Genomic DNA, 19,650 nt, shown 5'->3' on the forward strand with positions numbered 1-19,650 from the left:
AAAAATAATAATAATAATAATAAGATTTCTTTAATAAGGGTGTTAAATGGATTAAAAGGACGTTCCCGTAAAGCTTTTAGCTTCACGCCTGGCACCGAACTATCGCTGAGGAAATGCGGTGCCCGCGCGGCCACCTGCCCGCCCGCGCAGGGGCCGCCCACCCTGGACCTCCCGGCGCCCGGGCACCCAGCCCGCGCCGCGCCGCCACGTCGCCTCCCCACCCCGGGTATGCCAGACCCGGCCCTGCGCTGGGTACCCGGCTCACCGGGCCGCGCCCCGCGCCCCGTCTGCGCCCTTTGATTGGCTGGTGCAGGTGTCCGTCGTTAGAGGTTGCTGAGGATTGGTCAGAAGAGTGGGGAGGGGTGGGCCTCTCCGAGCGTAGGGAGGGCGGAGACCCGGATGTGTGTGGTGGCGGCGGCCGAAGAGCTTGTGTGCGGTGCTGAGAGGCCTATGGATGAGGAGGACGCGGCGGCCCCGGTAGGCGGGGATCAGGGGCGGGGTCCCCGGAGCCGCGGGTCTCCGGGGAGCCCGAGGCGGGGGTCCTGGGCGGGGGCTTCAGGGCAGGGGCGGGGCCTTGCACTCCAGTCCCCAGTCTTCCCGTCTGGGCGCACAGCTCGCCAGAGGCCCGGCCTGGGCAGTGCCACGCCGACGGCTGGGGACCTCGTCGTCCCGGGTCCCTGCAGAGTGACCGGGCTGTGCCCGGGCGGGGGGCGGGCCAGGGAGGACGCCACTCTGGTGCTAAGGCCCAGGGGTTCCGGACAACCAGATGCCCATAGGTCTGGGGCCCCAGCATCTCCCCGGGCTCGAGTCCTGGCTGTGGGCCCCGGAGGGGCGTCCCAGGGCTGCCCAGGTCCACTGCTCTGGGCCACGTGGTGGGTTGTAGCTATTGCAAACGAGTCAGAACCTGAGTATTGGGATCCAAGTCAACCCAGCCTGGGTTAACTGAGCACCTACTGTGCACTGGTCTAGGGCTTTGTGGGTGGGAAGAGAAGACTTCTTCACTTTTTCTTTTAATCACTTTTGACTTCCAGGAAAATTTCATTCATTCATTCATTCATTCATTCATTCATTCATTCATTTATATGTTGGTACTGCGGGTTGTTTAAATACCCAGAACACTCCATTCCTCTCCTGTAGCACTGTTACCATCTGAGTGGATGCCATCTCAGCTGCTGCACCTGAATTAGCCTTAAGATCTGATAAACTTTTTTTTTTCCCCTTTTATAGTACTGGGGATTGAACCCAGGGCTACATCCCCACCCAACCTTATTTTATTTGTTTTCTTGTTTATTTTGCAGCATTGGGGATGGAACCCAGGGGCATTCTACCTCCAAACTACACCCCAGCCCTATTTTTAAAATTTTTATTTTGAAACAGGGACTCACTGAGTTGCAAAGGGCCTCACTAAGTACCTGAGGCTGGCTTTGAACCTGTAATCCTCCTGTCTCAAACTCCCAAATGCTGAGATTACAAGCATGCACCACCATACCCGCCCAAGCTTTTTTTAAATTTTTTGTCCTGGAATTTAAACTCAAAGCCATTCAACTTCCAAGCTACACCCCAGCCTTATTTTTTACATTAATTAATTAATTTAGTGGAACTGGGGAATGGAACCCAAGGGCATTCCACCTCTGAGCTACACCCCCAGCCCCCCCCCTTTTTTTTTTGCAAGTCTGGGGGTGGAACCCAGGGACATTCTACCTCCAAGCTACACCCCTTCCCTCTTTTCTTTTCTTTCTTTTTTTTTTTTTGGTGGTACTGGGGGTGAAACCCAGAGGCTATCTCCAGGCTATACTCACAGACCTATTTTTATATTTTATTTGGAAACAGGGTCTCACTAAGTTGCAGAGAGCCTCTATAAGTAGTTGAGGCTGGCTTCGAAGCTGTGTTATCCTCTTGTCTCAGCCTCCCAAGTGTGGGGATTACAAGCGTGCACCACCACACCTGGCTTTTATTTCTTTTTTTGAAACAGGGTCTCACTAAGTTGCAGAGGTCCTAAGTAGCTGAGGCTGGCTGTGAACTATGATCCTCTGGTCTCAGCCTACCAAATGCTGGGATTATAAATGTGTGCCACCATGCCCAGCTCCCAGCCCTATTTTTTATTCTTTATTTTGAAGCAGGGTCTCACTGAGTTGCAAAGGACCTCACTAAGTAGTTGAGGCTGGAGCCTGGTGTGGTGACTGGTGATGCATGCTTGTAATCCCAGCATTTGGGAGGTTGAGACAGGAGGATCATAGTTCACAGACAGCCTCAGCTACTTAGTGAGGCCTTCTGCAACTTAGTGAGACTCTGTTTCAAAATAAGGAATAAAAAATAGGGCAGAAGGTGTAGCTGGGAAGTCGAATGCACCTGGGTTCTATACCCAGACCCACAGATCTTAAGGCAGCTGAGGCTGCCCATGAACCATGATCCTCTGGTCTCAGCTTTCTGAATGCTGTGATTACAAGCATGCACCACCGTGCCCGTTCTTATTGTATTTATTATTTGAAAACAGGGTCTCACTAGGTTGCTGAGAGTCTCACTAAGTTGCTGAGGCTGACTTTGAACCTGTGATCCTCCTTTCTCAGCTTCCCAAGTACTGGGATTACAAGCATGAACCACCTCCCCAGGGAACCCAACCCTATTTCAGTTTCTTTCTTTTTTTTTTTTTTTTTTTTTTGCGGGTCTGGGATGGAACCCAGGGGCATTCGACCTCCAAGCTACATCCCCTGCCTTTTTTTATTCTTTATTTTGAAACAGGGTCTAAGTTGCAGAGGGCCTCACTAAGTAGCTGAGGCTGTCCGTGAACTGCAATCCTCTGGTCTCAGCCTCCTGAATGCTGGGATTACAAGCGTGTGCCACCACGCCCAGCTCCTATTTCAGTTAAATTTTTTTTGTGTGTGTGTGTGGTACTAGGGGTGGAACCCAGGGGCTTTCTACCTCTGGGCTATACTCCCAGACCTATTTTATATTTTATTTGGAAACAAAGTCTCACTAAGTTGCTGAGAGCCGCACTAAGTAGCTGAGGCTAGCTTGGAACCTGTGCAATCTTCCTGTCTCATCCTCCCAAGCGCGGGTATTACAAGAGTGCACCACCAAGAGTGCACCACCACGCCCAGCTTTAAATTTTTATTTTGAAAGAGTTTCACTAGGTTGATGAGAGTCTAGCCACTTTCTGAGACTGTTTTGAACCTGTAATCCTCCTGTCTCAGCCTCCCAAGTATCCAAAGACTGGGATTACAGGCATGCACCACTACTCCCCGCTCACATCTGTTTATTGCCTGTCAGGACTCCCCCATCAACCTCTCCCTCTAGAATAGAAGCCCGATGAGAGCAGGAATCCCATCCATATTGTTCACAGCTTTATTTCTAGCACCTAAACACTGTACACAGTAGGAGCCCTGTAAATGTTGGTTGCATGAAAGGGTGAGGATGGGGCTCATTGAGATGAGCTAGGATAACAGGCGTCGAATGTAGCCCCCTCTCCACATTCAGGGTTGAGCAGGCTGAGGTGCTTGCCCAGGGCCCTGCTCCCTCTTCAGTCACTTTTCCCCTCTACAGGTTTGTTCTCATGAACAAGATGGATGACCTAAACCTGCATTACCGGTTTCTGAATTGGCGCCGGCGGATCCGGGAGATTCGAGAGGTTCGGGCTTTCCGATATCAGGAGAGGTTCAAACATATCCTTGTAGATGGAGACACTTTGAGGTGAGTTTAGGGGAAGGGTTTCACATTTTTCTTTCTGTTCCAGATCTTAGAGGTGAAAGGGAGCTTTTTCAGAGGAAGGGGATTGTTACCTTGCACAGGAAGCAGGGGGACTTTTACATTGGAGGTCTAAGTGGAGGAATGTGTGTTGCTCTCCCCTGGACTCCTGTTTGCTGCTCTCATTATCTCCCTCTATTTTGGTCTGGCAAGGAAGGGATCCAGCAAGGGCCTGTTCTAATTGGGCATTGGAAGTGAGCCTCGCAGGTATGGGAGGCTTCTGGGACCTCAGGAGTTTCCCGGGTCTTTTGTTGGGAAGACCATTGGGGTCCGTGGGGTCTGAGTCTTCTTCTGCCACATCTGAGCGGCTGGGCTTGATGAAGAGTGACATTTAAGGCACTGAGCCTCCTGTTTGGGGAAGGGTAGTTCTGTAGTAAATCTTCTCCAGCCCCTCCCAGGCCTTTCCAACTCTTTGGTTTGTATGTGTTTGTTAACACCTTCCCTCACTCCTTCCAAGCTTAACTCTCTCCTAAAGTTGTCACTGATGGGAGAAGAAAGTAGTAGTATTTAGTTTGGAGGTGAGGAAACTAAGGACTGGGGACTGAGTTCAGTCATTTTTTTCCAATCTGTGAAGGGCTTTGGTACAGCAGAGACCCGCCATTCTCCAGCTCCACGGAGGACAGAGCCAGAGTCAAGGGCCGAAGCTGTAACTTGAGGGACTGAAGTTAGACAGGATTGTGAGACCCAAGGGAGGCTGTGTGTTCCTTCCCGAGAGCTGAAGAAGCCAGGCTTGTATTGGCTGGCACGGGTTGGGCCTTGTCTGTAGGCAGTGGGAAGGGTGGGGTGTGCAGATCTCCTGAAGTGCGGCCCCGTGGCAGGGCAGGGTTGGGATGCTGAGGCTCTACTTCCAACTCCTGGGCCAGGCTGCTAATGGAACGCCCCCTAATTTCTCCTTCAGTTACCATGGAAACTCTGGTGAAGTTGGCTGCTATGTGGCTTCTCGACCCTTGACCAAGGACAGCAACTATTTTGAGGTGATGTGATGAAGCACTGGGTGGGCCGAGCAGGGGTGAGATCGGGGCAAGAGCATCAGCTCCATGGAGCTCCTCACTGGATTTAGACCCAGGCTGAGAGAGGTGCCCTGCAGTCCTGTCACTGTTCCTTTGTTGTCCTGCCTCTCACCTGGGTGGCCTTTGACTCAGGTGGTTCCTATCCCCTAACCAAGCCCAGCATTTACTCTTCTTGTCTTTTTCTGAAGCTCAGAAATAATTGCCTAGCCGGGCGTGGTGGCACACGCTTGTAATCCCCGCGCTTGGGAGGCTGAGACAGGAGGATCGCGCAGGTTCGAAGCCAGCCACGCATGCTGGCTTAGGAGACCCTGTTTCCAAATAAAAAAAATGTAAAACTAGGCCTGGGAGTGTAGCCCGGAGATAGAAGGGCTTCCAGGAACCCCAGTACCACCAAAAAAAAAAAAAAGAAATAATTGCCTAAGTAAGCATGGTAGGTAGGGTCCACTCTCCCTAGTTCTCCCTTTAAGAGTCCTAGTTTTCTCTGATTGCCATGTCTTTTGTCCCTTTGAGCCTCAGCCCCCTTGATCACTAATTTCCCTTCTTCCCACCCCCAGCAACGTATACCATTGCTGATCCTTTCTAACATGACCTGTTCTCTTCCTTCCAGGTGTCTATTGTGGACAGTGGTGTTCGGGGCACCATTGCTGTAGGGCTGGTCCCTCAGTACTACAGCTTGGACCACCAGCCTGGCTGGTTGCCTGACTCTGTAGCCTACCATGCTGATGATGGCAAGTGAGTAGTCCTTGCAGAACCTCAACCTTTGCTTTGGATTTGGGAATTGCAGCTATGCAGTACCCGTTCAGTGCAGCTCTCCCGTTTCTTCTCTCTTGGTGTGTTTTCATACATTTTTCTGAGCAGGACAGGAGGTGGCCGGGTGGCTACCCTTGTAGATATGCAGATTTAGGGGAGAGAGTGAACTCATTTTAAGATACAGGTTGATGCTGGCCAGAGTGACTGGAGTAGCTGGGGAGGGTGCTGGGCAGTTGGAGGAGCCAGGTGTGGTCTTGTGTCTGTGTCACTCTCTCCACAGGCTGTACAATGGCCGAGCCAAGGGTCGCCAGTTTGGATCAAAGTGCAATTCCGGGGACCGGATTGGCTGTGGCATTGAGCCTGTGTCCTTTGATGTACAGACTGCCCAGATCTTCTTCACCAAAAATGGGAAGCGGGTAAGTGAGAAACCCTGGGTGGGTTCAAGTGGCTTGGAGTTGCTCAAGGGTTTGTGGGAGTGGTTAGGAAGAGTCTGCTGGCTGGTGCTTGCCAGGGACCCACATACTAGTTCTTATCTCCTAAAGGAGATGCATGCACCAGAAGTCCCCTTTCTCTGCCCAGGGCAGCTGTGTCATGATGTGGATGATAGGCCTAGAAGGGTAAGTTAGTGTAGCCAGTGGAAAGTGAGCAGAAATTGTGGGGAGCAGAATCTGGTGATTTGAGGAAGATTTTGAGCAGACAAAAACAGGGTAAGATTATGGCGTGGCTGCATAAGCTGGAGGACCTCATAGGTGGTGGTGGTTGGTTTTTTTTTTTTTTTTTTTTTTTTTTTTTTTTTTTTGCAGTACTGGGGATGGAACCCAGGGGTATTCTACCTCGAGCTACACCCTCAGCCCTATTTTGAAACAGGGTCTCACTGAGTTGCAAAGGGCCTCATTAAGTAGCTGGGGCTGTCCTCAACCTGCAGTCCTCCTGTCTCAGCCTCCCAAATGCTGGGATTACAAGAATGTGTTACCACGCCTGGCTTACTTAATGTTTGTTTGTTTGTTTTTGGTGGTACTGGGGATGGAACCCTTCTACCTCCGGGCTGTACTTCCAGACCTATTTTTATATTTTTTATTTGGAAACAGAGTCTCTTCAGCCAGCAAGGCTGTCTTTGAACCTGTGCGATCCTCCTGTCTCTGCCTCCCAAGCACAGGGATTACAAGCGTGTGCTACCACGCCCTGCAATATATTTTATTTTTGAAACAGGTTCTCGATAGATTGCTAAGAGTCTCACTGGTTATAGGGCTGTTCTAGAACTTGGGATTCTTCTGTCTTAGCCTCCCTTATACTGTAATTACTGCTGTATACCAGAACACCTGGTTACCCCCAATTATTCATTCATTCTTTTTTTTTGTGGTACTTTTTTTTTTGTGGGGGGGGTCTGGGAATGGAGCCCAGAAGCATTCTATCTCCGAACCGAACTACACCCCCTGCCCTATTTTTTATTCTTTATTTTGAAACAGGGTCTCACTAAGTTGCGGAGGGCCTCACTAAGTAGTAGCTGAGGCTGTCCGCGAACTGTGATCCTCTGGTCTTAGCCCCCTGAATGCTGGGATTACATGCCTGTGCCACCATGCCTGGCTTTGTGTTACTTTTTTTTTTTTTTTTTTTTTTTGTGGTACTGGGGGTGGAACCCAGAGGCTTTCTACCTCCGGGCTATACTCCCAGACCTTTTTTATATTTTATTTGGAAACAGGGTCTCACTAAGTTGCTGAGAGCCTCACTAAGTAGCTGAGGCTGGCTTCCAACCCGTGCGATCCTCCTGTCTCAGCCTCCCAAGCACGGGGATTACAAGCCTGTGCCACCACGCCTGGCTTTTTTTGTGGTACTTTGGAATGAACCCAGAGACATTTTCTTTCTGAGCTACATCTCAGCCCTATTATTTATTTATTTATTTATTTATTTATTTATTTATTTATTTATTTGCAGTGCTGGGAATGGAACCCAGGGGCATTCTGTCTCTGAGCAACACCCCCAGCTCTATTTTTTATTCTTTATTTTGAAACAGGGTCTCACTAAATTGCAAAGGACCTCACTAAATAGCTGAGGCTGTCCTTGAACCACAATCCTCCTATCTTAGCATTGTAATCCCAATGCTGAGATTACAAGCATGTACCACCACGCCGGCTCCAAATTTTATTGTTTTTTTATTTTTTGCTGTACTGGTGATGGAACCCAGGGGCATTCTACCTCCAAGCTACACCCCCAGCCCTATTTTTTAGTCTTTATTTTGAAATAGAGTCTCGCTGAGTTGCAAAGGGCCTCACTAAGTAGTAGCTGAGGCTGTCTGCGAACCGCAATCCTCCTGTCTCAGTCTCCTGAATGCTGGGATTACAAGCATGCGCCACCACGCTCAGCTTCTATATTTTATTTTGAAACAGGGTATTATAAGTTGTGGAGGGCCTCACTGAATTCCTGAGGCTGGTCTCAAATCTGCTATCCTCCTGTCTCAGCCTCCCAAAAAGGAGGATTACAGGTATATGCCACCGTATGTCGCCCTCATGGGTTTTGGACTTGAATACTTTTGGATATATGTTCTTATTAGGCTTTATTTTCTGTTTTTGATTTCTCCTTCCTATTTCTCTTCAGAGGGATACTAGTAATGGTGAAGAGATGGGACAAGAGCAAATATAAAGAGACTCCCAGCTCTCTCCCCTCACCCAACTCCCTCTGCTGCCCTAGGACAGGTACTTTCCCAGGCTTGGCGGATAGGTCCTGCCTCTTAGAATCTCTTTCTCTGCACTTTGCCACTGCAGTGCATGCACACACATCCCAAAAGCACTTGGCAGCAAGTCCAAAGATTAATGTGTGCTTCTAGCTCTGTGGATGTCTTGCTCCTCCAGGAGAGGACTGAAATGAGCTGTGGAAAAGTGAGGCCGAGGATGGCTTTCTCCCTCCCTCTCCGCAGGTGGGCTCCACCATCATGCCAATGTCCCCAGATGGGCTGTTCCCCGCAGTTGGCATGCACTCTCTGGGCGAGGAGGTACGGCTTCACCTCAATGCTGAGCTGGGCCGCGAAGATGATAGCGTGATGATGGTTGACAGTTATGAGGATGAATGGGGCCGGCTGCATGATGTCAGAGTCTGCGGAACTGTAAGTAAAGGGCAGAGGGGCAAGGGGGGTGGGGGCAAAGAGGACTAGGTTTCCCTAAGTTACTGAGGCTGTCCTCAAACCTGCAATCTTCCTGTCTCAGCCTCCCAGATACTGGGATTACAGGTGTGTGCGACCATGTGGCCCTCTTGGGTAGGTAAGCACATCTGAACTGCTAAGAATGCGGAGTGAGGATGGTATCTTTTGTGAGGCTTTGGGAAAGGGGGGTCTGGGCAAGATAGCCTGGGGCCTGGATGTGAGTCTTGGAGTCCAGATCTTTGTTCTCCTTAGCAATGATTCCCTTTCTTCCCTTACCCTTAATTTGAGAACATGTATTAGTGTAAACTCTGGGGAGGAGGAGAGGAAGAGAAGCTGTCCTTCGCCTGTTTTGGCTCCTTCCGTGTCTGGTGTCCTTTCCTGCCCTGTGTGTAGTGGCAGTGAGGCCTGTAAGGGGCTGGGGCTGATTTGGAGGCAGATTGGCTGTCTTCCTCTTCTGGCTTCGATCCCAGCTTAGCTGGCTCAGGCTTTCCATCCCAGCACTGAGGGGCAGGCGGGTGGAAGGGTCTTGGAGATCTTGAGTAAACTTCAGTGTCTGTCTCTTCTCTTCCCCTATGTTTTGTAGGTAAGAAGGAGGCAGATGAAGCCTCAGAAGCTTGCTCTCTCCATCTTTCAGTCTCTCCCTGGGTTGTAGCTTTCTTAAGAAGTGTGAGGGGGGCCTTGAGAGGAAAGTCCTGGCTCCCCTCTGTGCCTCTTGCTTCCCTGGGAGTGACTAGCTGCTGGGTTGGACCTGGCCCTGACCTCTAGTGGGCTGTTCAGGCCTCCCACTTTGACTTGTCCCTCTGCTGCCCCCTCATTCCCAGCCTGGCTTTTCTCTACCCTCTGGCCTTCTCACCTCAACCCAGGCTGTTTTTAAGTCAGGCTTTAATAACAAAACAGAAGCAACAGGGGGTGGGAGTAGATTATGAACAAGGCCTCCCTCTTGTGGAGTTCAGGGTAAGTCCAGCACAAGAAAATGGCAGAAAGCGTGCCCTCCTGCTGCTTCCTGGGCTCTGCACTTGTGGCTCTGGGGTTCAGGAGCTGCTCTGCTGTGAGCCAGAAGGCCTCAGATGCCCGCCCCTTGCCTCTCCTCTCTTTTCTTTTCCCCTTCTACCATCATTTTCACAACATCTCCAGAGTTGTACTTGGGCCTGCGCCAGGGCGGTGCTCCAGCTCTCATCTCTGACCTCTCCTGAGGAGCTTTTTCCTGGCGTCCTTTCCCTGCCTGGACCTGTCCCCACTCTGCTCCCAGCTCCTCCCAGGCATCTTTTCTAATTGATGTGGAATCCTGTAGACATTTATAAATAGCCTTCCTTCCTTCCCACCCTCCCCCCAGTGCCCTTAGGCCACTCGTTTATGAATTTTTTCTTTCTTAGACATCGCGGTAAAGTTTGGCTCTTTTCTTAGACCCTTGCCCCAGCATAGGACAGCTGGTAGGGTGGGACCACTGCTCTTTGAGCACTTGATCCTCCCCAGTATACTTGGGCATGAACTCTTGAGGGACATTTGGCCCTTTTGTGGACAGACCCTTGCTTCCATTGCAGCCTGTACCTCCTGTCCTTGGTGATGTTCTCAGTAGAGTGCCCTAGAACCAAGAAGGTTTGGGAGAGCCCCGGATCTGATCTAATCTAGGATTTCTCCATGGGAGATTGTCAGTGTTTTATTTGGGACAAGTGTGTGTGTGTGTGTGTGTGTGTGTGTGTGTGTGTGTGTGTGTGACAGACAGACAGATATAGACAGAGATTGTACCCAGGGGCATTCTACCTTTGAGTTACATCTCCAGCCGTATTTTATTTGGAAACAGGGTTTTCCTAGGTTGATGAAAGTCTCACAACTCGCTGAGGCTCTCCTCCAACCTATGATCCTCCGGTCGCAGTCTCCCATGTATTGGGAGTAAAGGCATGCGCCACCATGCCTGGTTTGGGACAGGTCTTTGATATGCAAAGCATTTAATATCCTAGGCCCCCAGACACAAGATGCTCATAGCCATCTCCTTTAATCATTGGTGAGAGGCCAAAATAGGCCCCTAGGTTTCCTCTTGTTCTGTTGGTGATGTAAAAATTGTCCCAGGGAAAAGAGAAGAGACATGTTCAAATGTCAGGTAATTAGTTCGTAGCAGAAATGGGCCCAGTATCTTTGACTCCTGTTCACTGTCTTTTCTACTGCCTAATACTCAGTTTGACTTATGATTTTCTGATTTTCTGATAATGTGAAAGCTATATATATTTGGTAGAAACTATACTTCAGATTTTGAGTTTTGATTTATCCATAGGCCAGTGATGTGTGGTATGAAACTCTTGTGGTGCTGAGCTATGGAGCCACAGCTCCCAGAGAGCCAGGCTGTCCTGAGAGTAGATAGTTCACTCCACTGTGTACTGCATTGCTAAGTGATGATGTTGTTAGTTTAGTTGGAGTAAATGTAGTTTTGACTTAAATATTTTCAGCATAGGTTTGGTTTATTGGGATCACTGTGGTAAACTGAGGACATCTATACGTGCTAGGACCTTCTACCCAAGCCTGCTCTTGTGGTCCATCATCTCTTTTTCCATCCTCTTCCTTATGAGGTGAATCTGGATTTCCTAGATTTATTTACTTATTTTGGTATTGGGGATTGAACCCAGGAGTGTTCTACCTCTGAGCTATACCCCCAGCCCTATTTTATTTTTTATTTTGGAACAGGGTCTTGCTAAAATTGCTGAGGCTGGCCTTAAACCTGTGATCCTCCTGTCTCAGCCTCCCAAGTTCTGGGATTATAAGCATGCACCACCATACCTGGCTGGATTTCCTAGATTTAAATTTCCTCTCTCCTCGGAGAGAGGAAATTTCAGGGGCTTTCTACCTTTGGGCTACACTTCCAGGCCTATTTTATATTTTATTTTATTATTTATTTATTTGTTTGTTTATTTATTTATTTTTTGCAGGTCTGGGGATGGAACCCAGAGGCATTTGACCTCCGAGCTATACCCCCTGCCCGATTTTTATTCTTTTTTTTTTTTTTTTTTTGGTGATACTGGGGTTTCTGGAAGCCCTGGAAGCTGTCTGGAAGGGTCTCTTAAGCCAGCGCGGTTGGCTTCGAACCTGCGCGATCCTCCTGTCTCCACCTCCCAAGCGCGGGGATTACAAGCATGTGCCACCATGCCTGGCTTTATTCTTTATTTTGAAACAGGGTCTCACTGAGTTGCAGAGGGTCTCACTAAGTAGCTGAGGCTGTCTGCAAACCGCGATCCTCTGGTCTTAGCCTCCCAAATGCTGGGATTACAAACATGCGCCACCATCCTCGCTGTCACTGATTTTTCCCATAAAGATCAAATTCAGTTCCTGACTCTCCCTTCAACATTTCATTATAAAAAATTTCAAGCATGCAGACAAGTTTTTAAAAAGTACAGTGGAAAGCTGGATGTGGTGGTGCACACCTATAATCCCAGTACTTGGGAAGCTGAGACAGGAGGATTGGAGGTTCAGGGACAGCTTCAGCAAGTAGGGAGATTCTCTCCAACCTAGTGCGACTGTGTTTCAGAATAAAAGTAAAATACAGCTGGGTGTGTACCTTGTACCTCGGAGTGCCCCTACAGTGAAGACCCACATACACACTCCCTATATTCAGTAGTTGTTAATATTTAGTTATGTTTGAGCTGAATCTTTTATGTTTAGAGAGATGTGGCTCTTTCTTCAGTGACATTTAGACTCATTCTGTCTTTGTGGGCTGCTTATAGCTCCTCTGACAACTCCTTAGCAACAGCAGCAGTTTTGGTACACAAAGGGAGGTGAATGAGGCCCCATCGGCTCAGGGGTTCTCCCCAGGCCCAGCCCAGGGGGGACTGTGTTGGGGCCTGAGCTGGCTGGTGGGGAGCGGTCCTTTGGTTCCTCTTTCAGCCGCTTCTGGGCCCTCAGGCTTGGAGCCCTTCTTGGCTTCTGTCAAGAGGGATTAGGGTCTTTTTGCTGGCAGGTAGGAGCCAGGGAGGAGGGGTGAGAGAGCATGTGGAGTTGTAGAGGCCCTGCACTCAGATCTGCAGCCTCCACTGGGTGGTATCAGTTCACTGGGTGGCTTGAGGGCTCTAGGGAAAGGGTTCCCCTTACCCTCAGCAGAGATGCAGAGGAACATTCTTGTTGACTGGGGACTGTTGGAGGGGGGGCACCTGGAATAGACTGAGTCACTGGTCCTGGTTGGCCCACTGGTCATTGTAGGTGGAGGTAAGGGCTGAAATGAAGGATCATATCTGTCTTTGTGGTTGATGTTGCAGTATGATCCCTGTTTCCTAATGTGGGGGAGGGAGAATGGTACTAGCCAGGGAGGAGGAGTGAAGGAGCATGTGGGTCAAGCTCCATGCCAAGCACTTGACACTTCCTTTAGTCTTTTCACTTGTCTTTAGAGATACAGGAAGTATTTCTATTTTTCTGATGAAGAAACTGAGGCTTAAAGAGGAGAATGTAACTTGCTCAAGGTTAGTGGCTACTAAGTAAAAGGAGTTAGGACTTGAATCAGAGGCTTTTGAATTTTCTTTCAAACTAAGAGTCATCTAAGGTACAGACTGAGGAACCAGCATGAGAATCTTAGTTCCTCAGACTCTAGAGACTAACCCTGCATCTGGTACAGATTCCTAACCATGGTGGTCCAAGAGGGGAGGAATGTACTCTCCTCAAGAAAGGATCTAAGTTGGGCATGATGGCACACGCCTGTAATTCCAGGACCTGGGAGGCTGAGACAGGAGGATCTCAAGTTCATGGCCAGCCTCACCAACTTAGTGAGACCCTGTTTCAAAATAAAAAATTAAGCCGGGCGTGGTGGCGCATGCCTGTAATCCCCGCGCTTGGGAGGCAGAGGCAGGAGGATTGAAGCCAGCTGTGCTGGCTAAAGAGATCCTGTTTCCAAAAATATATAAAATAGGTCTGGGAGTGTAGCCTGGAGGTAGAAGGGCTTCCAGGAACCCCAGTACCACCAAAAAAATATATATATATAGTGTTGGGGGTGTAGCTTGGAGGTAGAATACCCATAGGTTCAATCCCCAGTCCTGCAAAAAAAAAAAAAAAAAAAAAAAAAAGCAAGAAAAGAAAAGAAAAAGGATCTCTCAGGAAGGCCGAGCTCTGAGAAGACCTGGAGGGCTAGCCTGGGAACAGGCACAGGTGATCTCCAGCGGTGGCTTCTGCTCTGTGGGACGGTGCTCTCTCTACTCTTTTTTTTTCTTTTTGGTATTACTGGGGTAGGGCCCAGATATATTCTTCCTCTGAGCTACACTCCCAGCCCTTTAAAAACATTTGTTGTTGTTGTTTGTTTGAAAACAGAGTCGGGTGGCTCCTCTCTTTATTTTTCTTTTTTTGTCGAATTGGAGATTGTGTCAAGAGGTATTCTACTTCCAGGCAATACCCCTTGCCCCCTTTTTATTTTAATTTTGAAACAGGGTCTTTCTGAGTTGATGAGAGCAAGTACACTGATACTATCCTCTAATCTGTGAACCTCCTGTCTCAGCCTCTCAAGTACCAGCATTGCAGGCATGTGCCACCATGGCTGGCTTGTGGCTTCACTCTTGAAGAGGGCACATTGTGCAGGGTTGCAATCACCCAGATTGTTGGTAGTCAGCCAAGTGCTGCTGGTGAGGGTAGGCTTTAGAGTCTTGTGTAGTGGCAGGTTGCTCTCCTGGGCTTTCAGGATGCATCCCCACCCTGTCCTCAGACAAAACTGCAGCAGCTGCCCTCTGCAGATGAGGTAGGGGAATGGTTGGGCGGGTTTTTCCCAAGGACCAGAATCTGGATGGCTGCCTTTTGGCTATGGAACTGGAGAACACTCTGTTTCCTACAGCAAGGCCAGTTGGATAGAGTGGGTCAAGGGCAGCTGTGGAGTCCCCCACCCAACTCTGCAATGCTGGGTGGGCTGGGGGCTGCTTGGACTGGGTGGAGTAGAAACGAGTTATGTGCACCAAGCCACATCCCTCCCAGTGGTCTGGGGAGACATGTGGAGCTGGAGCCCAGACGGGGGCTGTGGAGGGAACCACAGAGTGGGCCTGGGTGGAGACTTAGGTAGCCTGCTGTGTACCTCTGACTTCTCTCCTGATCAGCCCCACTTCTCTTCTGAGAGAAAGGGAGGAGGGACTTCACAGGAACCCAGGACTGAGCAGGGCAAGCCCCTCTCTTCCCACTCTTCAGAGGGAATGAGCAGGCAGGATCAGCCTCTGCTAGGGACACACAGCCTCCATGCTAGGGCAGGCGAGCATAATTCCTTTCCTGTTCAGGCAGGAGTCTTGGAGGGCGGGGTGAGAGGACAGTATACCAAGACTTGCCAGGGATAAGTGGAGGAGCTCCCCAGGGAACATGTATTTAAAAAGGCTGCAGGGGTAGGAGGGTAGAAGAAAGTCTTGAGGGGCACTTGGGCTAATTAAAAGGGGATTAAGGAATCCCAGGTGATGCTAAGGGTGGGGGAAAGAGGGAATGGGGTTGAGTCATAACCTCACTGTTACCATGACAACTGATAAACAAACCGTCCCAGATGGGGGGTTGCTGCCCTGTCATGCCCAGGCAGAATTATTGTGGGACTGAAGAACCCCAAGAACCCATCTGTCATCTCCCCTCTCCTACCTCCACACCCTCACTTTCATACTGAAAGAGCAGAAGGGGGCTGGGAATAGGAAAGCCTGCTCCTCCATCTTTATTTTGCTCCCACAGACATGTGAAATGAAAGAGTCGAGCTGCTCGCTAGGGGTTCCTTGGCACCTCCCTGACCCAGTGATGACAGCCTTGTTCAAGGCCAAGTAAACCAGACTTTGAGAAGTTATGTCAGTCTCATCCAAGACAGAATTGGCTTCTGAGTTCTCCCCCTTTCTCTGAATATCTGGAGTTGGCACCTGCCTTCTGCAGCCTCACTGTCTCCATTAAGCCTCCTGGGACTGTTGTCTGGTTTCGTCTCAGCCTAGTCTTCGCTTCTCCTCCCTTTCCCAGTCGGGAAGGCCAGAGGGCCCATTCAGGGAAGGGATGCCCAGCCTAGAGGCTCCATTATGCTTCCTGACACCCCACCATCTGGATCACTGCACTGCTCTCTCCTGTTACCCAGGAAGCCTGGAGGGTGTCTTGGCATGGTAGGAAGGCAGAGAGACATTCAGCAGGGGGCTCCTCTTACTCATATGCCATCTTCACTCCCCACTCCATTCCTGTTCTTCCAGGCCTGCCTAGAAATTTAAGCCAGTGTTGTGCCTCTAGGGTCCTTTCCCTTTCAGCCAGGGGTTTTTGTCAGACTCAGGAAACTGGTACCCAGCCTGAACCTGCCTGTTCTCCCCAACAGCTGTTGGAGTACTTGGGGAAGGGTAAGAGCATTGTGGACGTGGGGCTGGCCCAGGCCCGGCACCCGCTGAGCACCCGCAGCCACTACTTCGAGGTGGAGATTGTGGACCCTGGAGAGAAGTGCTATATCGCCTTGGGCCTGGCCCGTAAGGTGGGCATGATGGTGGGCTTTTTCCCTATGGTGCTGCTCAGCTCTGGGGCTGATGGGAAGAGGCCAAGGGCTCTTGGGAAAACCTGGGGACCCAAGCTGTGGAGTGAGGCTCAGAAGTTGGGAAAGAACACAGCTTATACATGTCTGCAGCGTAAGAGCACAGACCCCCATATAACCTAGGACTGAAGAGAGTCTCTTGATTCTACTCTACCAGAGGCCTGGGGGTGGGGTGGGGCAGCCTGTCGCCCTGGCCTTGGAGCATCTTCCTTACCTTCTCTCTTCTTATCACCCCAGTGCTTGCAGAAAGTGAGATGCTATGGGGTGTGCAAAGATGACTGGGTTGTAGCCTGTTCCAAAAGATTGCACATTAAGTTTCCTTTTTCTCTTGTCGTGTGTGTGTGTGTGTGTGTGTGTGTGTGTGTGTGTGTGTGTGTGTTGTGTGTGTGTGTGTGTGTCCACGCCCGGCTATTTTTTATTTTGAAATAGGATCTTGTAACAAAACAAAACAAACAAACAAAAAGAAATAGGATCTTGCTAGCTGGGCGTGGTGGCGCACACTTGTAATCCCTGCGCTTGGGAGGCTGAGACAGGAGGATCGCACGGGTTCAAAGCCAGCCTCAGCTACTGAGTGAGGCTCTCAGCAACTTAGTGAGACCCTGTTTCCAAATAAAATATAAAAAAGGTCTGGGAGTATAGCCTGGAGGTAGAAAGCCTCTGGGTTCCACCCTCAGTACCACCAAAAAAAAAAAAAAAAAGAAAAAGAAATAGGATCTTGCTAAATTAGCATATGCTGGCCTTGTACTTGCAATCTTATCTAAGCCTCCCAATTACTGGGATCACAGACATGAGCTGCCATGGTGCCTGGCTAACTTCTCCTGTCCTCTTTTTTGTGTGTGGTTCAATAGATTTCCTTTTCTCTTTGCGGTTCAGGATTATCCCAAGAACAGGCACCCTGGCTGGAGCAGAGGATCTGTGGCTTATCATGCAGGTGAATAGAGGACTGCCAACCGAAGGGGCACTGTGGGGAGGTGGAGGCATACAGTTGGCCATTTTCCTGGGCCCTCATCAATGGCCTTGCTCTTTTCCCCTTCCCAGGCTGTTTATGCTTTTTCCTCATCTGTGTTTCTCCTCCTAGCCCAGAGAGCCAGGGGAGCAGGACAGGAAGGGAGAACTGGGCCCAGACTGGACATTCCAGGCCTTTGAGTTGGCTCCCCTGAGCCCTTCCTGCAGATTTGCCGATTCTTCGTTTTCTTTTTTTGGCCTGCTTGATTTCCTTTAGGGCCTTCCTGAGAAGAGGACTGAGCATGGCTCCTGGTCCCACCCTCCCCTCCCTCCCTGTATGCTTATCCCCCGGGACCCCTCTCCCTCCTCTGACTAGCTCTCCTTGAGCTTACTGTGCCCCCTTCCCACCCCAGCCTCCCTCTCTGTTTCACTCTGGTGTGCCTCAGCTCCTTCAAGTATGTCCTTTCCCCTCCCTCCAACAGATGACGGGAAGATCTTCCATGGCAGTGGCGTGGGGGACCCCTTTGGGCCACGCTGTTACAAAGGGGACATTATGGGCTGTGGAATCATGTTCCCCCGGGACTACATTCTGGACAGTGAGGGTGAGTGGGGTGGGGAAGTGGACAGACTGCTCCAGCCACAAGGTGGGGGTATCATAGAAGCTCAGGTTTCCGGTCTTCTAGGGGACAGTGATGACAGCTGTGACACAGTGATCCTGTCTCCCACCGCTCGAGCTGTCCGGAATGTCCGCAATGTCATGTACCTGCACCAGGAAGGGGAAGAGGAAGAGGAAGAAGAGGAAGAGGAAGAAGACGGGGAAGAGATAGAGCAGGAGCACGAGGGCAAGAAGGTGGTGGTGAGTAGGGGGACTCTGGGTTGTTTCGGGGTCCTTGGGCCGGACGGGCTGGCTGCTAGGGAGAATAGGATTCCAGGCCAGTGTAGGAAAGGGCGAGGGCTGGTGCTGCCCTGGGTGTCCTGAGGCTGTGGTGGGCAGGGAGGCTGTTTTGCAGCTTCCTGGCGCCCTCTTGTGGTTATTTCTCTTATCACCCTAAGTGTCTCCTTGGCCCATGCTGAGTTGGGGGTGATGTGACTCAGGCTTGTGTAACTCCTACATCTAGAGAAGAGGACCTGACCTGCACCATTCTTCCCTCCACCTCCACCGCCAGGTTTTCTTCACTCGGAATGGCAAGATTATTGGGAAGAAGGATGCTGTTGTACCTTCTGGAGGTTTCTTCCCCACCATTGGAATGCTGAGCTGTGGGGAGAAGGTCAAAGTAGACCTGCATCCCTTGAGTGGCTAGAGGCTTCTCCCCCAGACCGGCCCTTCTCCGTCTGCACACCTTTGCAGGGCCGGGTGCCCAGTCCCTGACTTCCCACAGGTTTTGCTTTCCCAGCAGGCCCTGGGGTAGCATAGTTACTCTGGTCAGGCTCCACTTTTCTGACAGGTGCCACTTTTCTCACCAGTCCCTGAGCCCAAGTCCCTGGTTGGACATAAATGGGCCCAAAGAATGGGGTTGATACGTGGGTGGGTCTACTTGTTTCGCTAGTGGGCACCTGGACCCCCTTTCCTTTACTGGCCCCATGCGGGTGGAGAGGATGAGCCCCAGCTTGGCTGCTATTCGGGCATGATGCTTTGCAGAGGATGGAGTCAAGACAGCCCCGCCCCGTCCTTACCACAGTGTTTCCCTTGAATTTTCCTCTCTTTTGTTCCCTGTCTTCATCATGTGAACCTGTTGCTGCTGTCTTCCCCTGGCTGGCTGGGGGCCTCTCTTGGGCCATCTCCTTTCACTGGCTGCTCCAAGAAGACTCGTGTAGGGTCTCCTTTCTTTCCCTTGAGAGCTACTCCTGCCTGCTCAGGCACTTTTGTCCCACAAAGAATCTCAATCTCTGGCTCCCCCAACCTTACACATAGATGGGCGCCCTGTGCCTAGAGGGAGGGGTTGTGAGGTGGTAGGGCCTGGGGCCCAGGCTCCTGTCACCCCGTCCACCCTCTCCTGCAGTACTGCTGCTGCTCCCTGGATAGAGGCTGGGGCTCTGGGGCATGTCTCTCATGCCCTGACAAGTGAGCCCAGGGGCAGTGTGGCCCCTCACTTCCCTTGCCTGCCCCGTGCCCCAGCTTGCTGCTTGTGCCAGTTGCCTGTTTTGCTTCAGTGTTTGGTTTTAGCACTTACATAGATCCTTTCCCCAAGCCCTCCTATTTCCTACTATCCCTTGACCTGAGCCCCTCTGTTAACAGTGACTCCTGCTGGAAGGAAAAAGGAGCAGGAGCCCTTGGCCTCCGTTTGCACAGAGGGCGGTGCTGTGGGGACAGTGGGTGGGCTGTTGTGCTGCTGGGCCCCTTGGACCTCCCCTCAGGCCCTGCACTATGATGTATGAAATGTATGTACAGACCAGAGATGTTTATACAGCCAATAAAGACGGAGTTTCCGTATTTATCAGTACTGCTGGAACAGGAGTCCTGTCCAGTGCAGAGGGCCAGGGCCAGGCCACAGGGTAGAAGGCAGATGTGGACAGTTGTTAGGCCAGGAAGGTAATGTGGGATGCCCCATGGAAGCACAGGTATGTTCCTGAGAGCCATGGCGCCTTGATCTTGCTGTGAA

At 50.6% G+C, this 19,650-nt stretch overlaps 1 protein-coding gene across 1 annotated transcript; it reads left to right on the top strand.

Moving 5' to 3' along the window:
• Positions 1-399: 399 nt before the first annotated feature.
• SPRYD3 (SPRY domain containing 3) lies at positions 400-18,351 on the top strand (the record flags this gene model as incomplete). The annotated part of the gene is made up of 11 exons (XM_080705546.1): positions 400-477; positions 3,541-3,687; positions 4,640-4,715; positions 5,359-5,483; positions 5,782-5,917; positions 8,413-8,598; positions 15,899-16,048; positions 16,979-17,036; positions 17,533-17,652; positions 17,734-17,906; positions 18,217-18,351. Exons 1-11 carry the CDS (start codon positions 455-457, stop codon positions 18,349-18,351), a joined length of 1,329 nt encoding a protein of 442 aa, XP_080561672.1. The 5' UTR covers positions 400-454.
• Positions 18,352-19,650: the final 1,299 nt, after the last annotated feature.

This window comes from Muscardinus avellanarius (assembly GCF_963383645.1).
Source record: "Muscardinus avellanarius genome assembly, chromosome: 11".
NCBI lineage: Eukaryota > Metazoa > Chordata > Mammalia > Rodentia > Gliridae > Muscardinus > Muscardinus avellanarius.